Source organism: Chrysemys picta, chromosome 13 (genome assembly GCF_011386835.1).
Source record: "Chrysemys picta bellii isolate R12L10 chromosome 13, ASM1138683v2, whole genome shotgun sequence".
NCBI lineage: Eukaryota > Metazoa > Chordata > Testudines > Emydidae > Chrysemys > Chrysemys picta.
Genome location: NC_088803.1, coordinates 48,257,162 through 48,266,162, shown reverse-complemented (window position 1 = coordinate 48,266,162; position 9,001 = coordinate 48,257,162). Strand labels below are relative to the sequence as shown.

At 43.3% G+C, this 9,001-nt stretch overlaps 1 protein-coding gene across 6 annotated transcripts in view; it reads right to left on the bottom strand.

Annotated features, from left to right (window-relative positions):
* Nucleotides 1-3,199: 3,199 nt before the first annotated feature.
* SLCO4A1 (solute carrier organic anion transporter family member 4A1) overlaps nt 3,200-9,001 on the bottom strand; it is a 48,021-nt gene continuing 42,219 nt past the window's right edge. For all 6 annotated transcript variants that reach the window (XM_065566130.1, XM_008178593.3, XM_005302900.3 and 3 more), the window contains one exon: nt 3,200-7,353. In XM_065566130.1, coding sequence (XP_065422202.1) covers nt 7,204-7,353 — 150 coding nt within the window. In that variant the 3' untranslated portion in view covers nt 3,200-7,203. The remainder of the gene's footprint in view (nt 7,354-9,001) is intronic.

The window sequence follows — 9,001 nt, the reverse complement described above, 5'->3', positions numbered from 1 at the left end:
GAGAACTGCATTACCTGACTCTGCCGTGTCAAATAGCACCTCAGAAATCCATGCACACAGCATCAGATCTGGGCTGGGCTATTGATTAGGAATAGCTCATCCCAGTCATAATGTGGCTGGTTTTAATTAAATGACTATACAGATGGGCATAGCAGCGGGATTTTTTTTTAACCAAGCATTTGGGCTGGATTTCTTTTGTTCCTAGATCGTGTCTGAAGGAGCAGAAGAGGAGTTCAGGGCTGCGTATTAGGATATCCCCTCTCCACTACATTGCTGGACGTTGGCTGCCGGGCATCACTGTGTAGATTTGTGTTCCCAGAGTTGTGCATGCTAGAATGCAGATGGTAACACATGCGACACATACCGCATCAGGGTATATAAATTGTGAACCGTGATGCTAATTTTCAGCGGACGGATGGGCCCAACAACAGTGTGAAAGGAGGCTGTGAATTCCCCAGTCAAACTCTCCAATGCAGGGCAAATCCTGCTTCCTGCAAACAGTCTGAGTTCATGGGCTGTGTACAGAGGGTAACCATTGCTTGCTCTTTTACCTTTCTCCAGAGGTTTTGGCTAGCAGAGCTGAGGTCATAAGATCCGCTGGCCACACAGCTCCTTGAACCTGCTGCATAGCTCATGGCGGAGCTGTGCTTTGCAACACACAGGGGTGTGAGGTCTCACTGCACAGCCTGCCCCTTCTCATACAGGGGCCTTCTATGAGTGCCACTGTGGTTGGGGTCTCCTGGAGCCCCTCAGCTTTTGTAGGTCCAAATCAAGACCCCGTAAGGAGGCGTGATGTTTGGAAAGTGCTGAGCAAATACCCTGAAGGCAGCTCAAGTTGGTTTTCCAAAAATGGAGGCCGCCAAAATGGCTAGTCAATTTTGAAAACCTCAGGGTGTGTTTTTGCAATGGCAATCCCAACTTCCCAAATGTAGCTAGCTATTTATACTGTGATCATTGCGGGGGGTATCTGAGCCCCTTCCCCAGACATGTAAAGCCTGCAGTTTAAACAGTATTGAGCTTTCATCCTGTCTCTCCCAGCTTTGTGCACGGACCTTCTGTTAGTTTGTTTTAATATTCTCTTTTCTTCCTCTTTCCTTTCCCAGGAGTTGTTATTGTGGGAAAGCAGTAGTAAAGAGTGAGCTCTTATTACACTTTGTTCTGATGGTATTAAGCTTCATTATAAAGCCATTTTGCAGTTACAGGCCAACTTACAGTCGCAAGCTGCAGAGACAAACAGCTGTATATTTTCCGGCAAAATAGGTTATGGCGAGCCTGCCCTTTAAAAATCCTTTCGATTCAGTACCGGGGGTTAGTTTTAGTTTTACAATACTGGGGTGGGTTTGCTCCTGGGCTTGTTCTTTTCTATCTATCCACCCTTCTTTTTTTAGAATACAATTTCATCAAAAGTGGCTTTAAAAAAATAAAGTGAATTTCTCTGAGTTCCCTTTTCTGATCATATGCTCAATCATGGACAGAAATCTCTTTTTCCCCATGGGAATGTCTTTGGTTTCCACTTTTATTTGCTAAAGGTTTAGCATGAACCTTGATTGGTTTATTTATTTTGAAACTGAGGAACTCCCAAGTTCACCAGTGTAAATCTGGAATAAAGCCTATTAATTTATGTTTGTATGGTGCCTAACACAATGGGGCCCGTTCTCCATTGGCCCCTAGGCCCTACCGTAATACAAACAGTAAATAATATCAAATAACATTCAGTGGTTACCCATACTGCACACCTTTCCTGGTCCTTGACACGATAGAATTGTACAAAGGCATTGTATGTACTGCCATCTAGTGGTGCTGTGGCAGCACTACACAAATGTTGTGAATCGAGAAATAAAACTCAAAACATTTTTGGGGCATGTATTTCACTCTGCCTGTATCATCCATTCCAGAGATAGCCAACAAAATACTATCAGGCAGGTGATGGCTGGTACAGTGTGTGTGGATAGCAAGGGTCAGAGAGCACAAGAACCTTCCCGTCCCCATCCCTCCCCCTCCCAGATCCGACAGGAGCAGCTCCAATTCTGGGTCTTGTATGCATTGAAGACAATAGGGAAAACGCAAATAGGTGCACTCAGGCCATAGCCTCTTAACCTCTACAGCACCTGCTAGCAAACTGCAGACAGTGCAGAAGGAATGCAGACCACACCTCCAAAAAGGAAAGGTAGTAAATGCTATGATCTTCACAGGGCGCCTTCCTCCAATGCTACCAGAGTCATTCTACCTGCCTGTTTATTCCACAGGCAGAATGCCCCCAGTGGAACTGCGCCCCTCTGAATCCACTCCCACTGTGGCAGATGCTCACAGAGCCACAACAAAGCCATAAATATGTGTTCAAGAGACAGGTTATGGACGGGCGAGCTCAGTGGAGATGGACAGACATTACCACAGATGTTCTGGGTTTCATATAATAAGCTCAATACTATGTGAAAACTTTGTCCATAAATTAACTCTATAATTATTTTTATGGTGAGCCAATTAAAAACACATGCTTTCCCCCCCTACCTCCCAGGACGTGTGTGCTATGGAAACAATAAAGAAACCCAGAAGCGAATTTGACATGCTCCTTTGTTTTCCTGTCCAGTAATAGTGGACATGATGATACAGTGGATTAGGCCTGATAAATCCAGCCAGATGGCTCCACTCATTTGTGACACCTTAAAACACCGCAGTGTTCTTGAAATCAGAGAAGTCTAGTAGAACATGGAGCTGTCCCCATAAGTCCTGCAATCTGGTCTTATATGCAGATTCGACATTTATACTAGGGTTGTATCTCTGTAATGCATCAAGCCAAGATCTCAGATCCAAACACCCCTAACTTTAGGTTTGGGGAAGTGCGGGGTGCGGAAGAATTGAAATTTGGATCCAAATTTTACAGCTTAGGCCTGTCTCTAACTAAAACACTGTAATGAATCATCTGCGCCATTGGAAAAGCTGCTCTTAGTTTTCCCATGAAACCTGAGTGGAGAGAGCCTGGAGAAGGAAACCCGACTGATCTAGTAAAATATTTTATTGATACAAGAATAAAAGGGACTTGACATGTAGTTAGTCTCATTTGAAGCCATGACAAATGTAATTATGGAATGCCATAGTTTGGGAGCCTGCTGAGCCAAGTATGACGTGCCATAATTTAACGGTAGCCAAAATACGGAAACAGCTGAAGGCCTGCCAGAAAATCAGCACTAGATCTTAAAAAGCCATTTTAATTTAATATTTTATTTCAATGCACCAATACAAAAACAATGCAGGTGTTTATATTACACATATACATAATGAATTTAAAGACATTTGCAATCTGATTGCCTTCGTATCTCTTAATGTAGCTGTATTGTACACTGTGGTTCACCAATGCCATGCTTTAAACATCCAAGAACCTGGAGAGGGCTGTCAAGCCCAACAAAGCTGTTATTTGTCCTCGTCATCAAGAAGAACAAAAGAAAGAGCAAGAGTCAAAATTCGGCCTAGCAGGTGGTAATTGTTAACGAAGGCCCTGATCCTGCAGTTGAATCAATGCTCGATGACCTTTCCACTCACATGGAGCACTGCTGACGTCAGTGCAGCTCCTCGTAGACCCGGAGCTGTGTGTGTACAGCTCCAATTTCAAGATCAGGTCCTAAAACAATTCACTGGGGGGAAAGTGAGGGTCTGATCTTGCTCATTTTGTTCTTCTCTGATAACCAAAGACCTCTTGTTTTGCCCTTGCAAGGCAGCTGGTCCTGCTTATGCAGAATCAGGGCCGGGTCCCCAGCGAATGAAAAAGTGCCGTAGCTCGATTGACTCTGCTGGTGCTACCTCACTTTACGCCAGCTGATGATGTGTCCCTCGATATTTGACAATAATGCACTTGGCACAAGAAAAAAAACTGTTTTGTTTTCTAAAAATAAACCTATCATTGCATTCAGGTTGGCACAAGGAAAAGAAAATGAAATGAGTCCCAACTGGGCTGAGCGCAGAAGAGAAATCTCTCCTCAGAGCAAAAGCACACTGACATTCTGTTTCGTTTGGTTGTGCTCACACTCTGCCCTATCCTCCTTTTCCCACAAAGATCCAAGAAGAGGCTCTTGTTTGCCACCCTTGTCCTTGACCTAAGGTTGTCCCAGGTTCTTAGATTTTTCCATACATTTTGATTTTAGGAATTGCTGTTGTCCTTCCACGTTATCTCAACTAGTGATGAGCAGTACCAAGAAACCTAGTTGTGTTCTGAGCTCAGTATTGTAAGATGAATCCTAAGAAGTTCAGGAAATCCAATTCCCATGTCACCAAGTCTTCTCTCCATAAAAGCCCACTGACCCGAGCTGGCCTCATAGTGTTCTTTTTCCCCAAAGGTACTAGACAGATGGAAGAAGTCTAGTGGCAGAATGGACCTTCTCTGAAACAGAATCAGATAGCTCCTCTTAGGTGTCTGCTTATCTTGATCCAGGTCCGATGCCCAATTAAGTCAACAGGAGGCTTTCCATTGTCTTCGATCTGTGTTGGACCACATTCCCTAACCCCAACCATTCCCTTACTCCCACTTGTGTAACCTTCCTCCATGAGCGCAGGAAGAAAGTGTTAGTAGTTAAAAAGAGAACCAAAGCGGTGGTGTATCAAAACTTCAATCACAATCCAAAGAGCTATCTGGCACTAAAAAGTATTGTGTCCAGAGAGTTGCTTAGCACCACAGTTCTCACTGGTTTCATTGAGAGGTGCAGGTGTCTACGCCCCAACTTTTCCAGTTGTGACTACATTATAGGTATGGCTAAGCTAATTCATTCCATTTGCCTCAAAAGCACCATTCAGAATGAAATGAAGCTGATCAAGCCACACACAAAGGACCTGTTAAATATTGCTTATATTTCTGTGAAATCATAGGAATACAATACTTCACATGAGATGGGGAAATGTCCTTTCAGATACCAGGTGCACGTACATATTTTTTATATACAAATGTTGCCCTAATAGGAACAGGGTTTTTTTTGCCATTTAATTAAAATCAAGGATTTTCAGTCCCACGTTAACATCATAAAACACCACTATTCTTTTGCTCTTGAAATGATAAATTCAAACAAATTTCATTTTATAAACACCACTAAAGCATATCATATTTATAAAAACTTCTAACATCATAAGTACATTATGCACAAAATATTTCCCCAAAATTACGTCATGCAACTCACCAGGCTACTGCTTGTACCCAAAGTGTTGGAAGAGTTTCTTGTTTCTAGTGTACTGGAGTGGCAGACTCCTGAGATAGTGGTTGTCTTGCTCATAGGTGCCTGAGAAAACTGTTGACGGGCATGAAGAACCATTTACTATTGGTCAAGGTTAATCTCTTTGGGCCTAGTCACTCCCCTTAAGCCCCCACAGGTGTGTAAAATGGGGAGTGGGTGTCAAGCAGCAGAGAGGGGGACACCACACCCAGAATACCGCAAGGGCTCTGTATGCACCAGTGCGTAGGGGTTTATTCTGGGCAGGCACTACCAATGGGTCCATGACTACCCAGAGCTCCTGACCAGGGATGCCTTCCAGAATGTCGGTGTTCAGCAGTAGTTACCATGCTATGATACCAGAGACATTGCAGTGTTTCCCAATACTAGCTATTCTCTCTCACGGTAGGAGTACATGGCATTTTGGAGTGAGCCTTTCAGCCCAGATCAATGGCTCTAAAAGTTGCGGTATAGACAGTGCTTTAAACTTGCAGCTCGGGCTGAAGCTGCTGAAGTTGCGGCTGGGGCTGGGGGATTCAGAGCCCAAGCTCCAGCCCGTGCCACAACTTCGATGTGTGGTTTACTATACAGCTATTTGTAGAGCAATAGTGCGACTAGCCTGAGGCTGAGAGGTTTGCTCCAAAATGCTGTGTAGACATCCCTAGACACTGTGGTGTGACAACGGTTGGTAAATATGGGCCTTTTAATGGCTGCTTCTGCATGGCCTTGGTGGAGGAGGAGGATTCATGGATGGCAGAGGAACTCTTATTCAGAGCCCATTCCCAGTGAGTGTCAAGGAGAGAACGGACATTTTACTTCAACCCCGTATCTCCACCACAGTAGCACCCTCAGTAGAATGGGAAACACCAGGCATGGTATATGGCCGTGTTTAATGGTGACGGCTGTGCTCGGGAAAGTTTGGTCCTTTGCGAAAAAACTATAAACAGCTTTTCAACCTTCTTTACCCTTTTACAAAAACATAAATATAAAAAAATATACAAAGTAGCTACAAAATCTTTCTAAATATTTTGTAGTGACCATTACATGTTGATTAAACAGCTTGTTAGTGATTGTCCTAGAATTCTTCACTACAGTTTTATGCAGGGTAAGGACTTCAGGGGCCTGCATCTTCAGAGGGGCCTCAATCCAAGTGCTGAATTGTTACCTGTAATTTTTGCTTGTGCAACCATTTGAAGAGCCAAATAAGATTTTGACACCTGCCTGATTTCGTGGGTGCGGGTGAGACAGCCACCCAGAAATCTGGCCATTAGATGCTGAAAATTCATTGCTTGGTCTTTCCAACAACATACGGTTAATACTGCAGTGCATATTTAAAGGGCGTTTTTGAAAATGTGGCCCAGTTTATTTGCAAACAATGGATCAGATCATCCTCTGGTGCAAATCAGCGTAGCTCCACTGAAATCAGAGCTATGTCTAGTTACATCAGCTGAGAATCTGGGTGATCTTTTCATTAGCTTCATACAATAAAGTCTGTCGCTATGTTAGGTTTCTCTTTAAACTAGCAGTCTAAGAAAAATTAAATTAGTTCTGATTTTTCTGCGTACTTAAAAACAATGTCTTTACAGAGCAGAATAAACAAAACATTGCATAGATCCATATCTTATGTATTTCTGTGTCAAACAGCACAATAGCTCAAGGACCACAAATAATCCAACAGTTTACACCAGCTGAGAATTTGTCCCACAGTGGTACCCTTTAGTGTGGTTCAGGTTTGTTATAGAAGTGCTATAAAGATACCAGTGAGTAAAATAACAGTGTCTAGCACCAATGCACAGATCCTCATATGGCATCAATGCACAGATCCTCTCATGTGCTTCTGCCATTCAGAAAATGTTATGCCAAACCAGAACTTACTTCAAATATCCTTCTTTAAATAGAAACACAAAAGTGTAAAGCAATAGTAATAATAATAGTAATCATAAAAACAGGAATAGAACAATATCTTGACATGGTATTTCTGAGGCTGAGAAAGTCCCTTGCAGTATTTACAGTGCTAGTCAGCAGCTTGGGTCTGGAGAGATGATTTGTTCTCTTGGAGGACACAGTTCCCATTTTCCGAAGCAGCTGAGCTCCCTGGTAGGGATTCTGCGGGAGGCGGTTTGTAAAGGAAACAGGCCAGCAGGAAGAAGACTGTTCCAACCACCTGTAATCATCAAGACATCCCCTGTTACTGGTAGAGCCACTTTTAATACCCAGCATGACTCTAACTTATTTAAAAACCCAGGGCCAGATCCTCAACTGATGAAAATCAGCATAGCAACCGTGAAGACAGTAGTGTTGCTAGTGCCAATGGAGCTACGTCAATTAACAGCGGCTGAGTAGCTCCCTCCAAGCTTCCCAGATCCAGATTCAAAGAGTTTGAACATGTTACGAGGGAGTCATAAAGACAATCTGACATGCAGGTGAGCTGTGCAGGAGGATTTGGCTGGATTATAAAGACAAGGAAGAGATTAGCTGGGAAAATATATTAGTATGTGGCTCTGGGAATATGCTCCAGTTGATTATGAGCAGGTGTGCATGCCTACTTTTTAGAAATGCGCATGAAACCTCAGTGAGCAGCCAGTTAATCTGCATAGTTCCCTTGAATGTAGAGGCAGCAAAGCAAGATTGCATAAGGGTGAGGCCCGAAAGCCTTATTTTAGAAGCTCTTGGTACCATGGTGAGTAGTGCTTAGCATGATGCAAATTACAAGTAAAAGTTCATGCCATTACACACACAATTTATGGTCATACTTTTTAGACCGACACTGTACTATGCTGTAGGGGGTAGTGACTACCCATTAGCATTATGGAGGGGGATTCATCCACATCAAACAATCCCTGACGATGATGAAGATCACCTATAAACTTCACACATGGCCTCCCATTGTCATCTTTCTAACAGACTGACCCCAAAACCTCCATTTTAACCACTGCAGCTTCAGGAAAGTTCAGCTCTGAAGCTGAACTTTGCAGTCATGACCTATCATCACATAGCATCAAACCCTGTATGTAAAAAGGACCGTGGCTAGAACCGTGCCATTATTTTGGAAACAAACTGGTTTTCTTGCAGCTGGGATTTGTTTTTAAATGAAGGACTGTTTGGATTGGGGGGGGGGCAGGTCTGCTCTTTACCTTGTTCTTGACAATTATGTATGATTCAAGTTCCCAGCTTGCGAGATTGTGAATACATCAAGGGGCAATTCCATGGCTTCGAAGGCCTCATTGTCACCAGTAGGTATGTTTGCTAAGTAGCTGGGGGAAGACTGAATTGGGGAGTGTACAACCCTGCATGCCCAGGAACTGCATGTAGCAGGGGCTAGATTCTCTGATCACCTGATTCCATGACAGTAGTGCACTGGGACCTTAGAGGAATGCTCCAGCCATTTAAAACACCTGGAACCACATTGCTCTGAGTACATGGATTTAGAGCAGCTGAGGATCTGACCTATAGTATTTTGCCATGTATACTAGCATTGCTATACACATACCTTCTCATCACAGCTGCTGATTCCTATTGTGACCTGCAAGCTAGGTGCCAATTTGGACAGAGCTAAAACAATGCTTTCTGCTCATAAATACTGAAACATTCACCCTCTTGACATTTTCGAGCAGTGATCAGAGAATGGCTATTAACTCTTCTTTACAGCATGAGCAGAGTGACCTGAGACACACTAGCTAACAGACTGCATTTATATACTCAACTCCACTTCTAGAGTGAGTGATTTTAATAAAATGTGGGTTTTGTGGAGTCTTCCCCCTAAAATTTTAGAGGAAAAACATTTAGCTTGGAAAATAATATGAAGTCAGGAG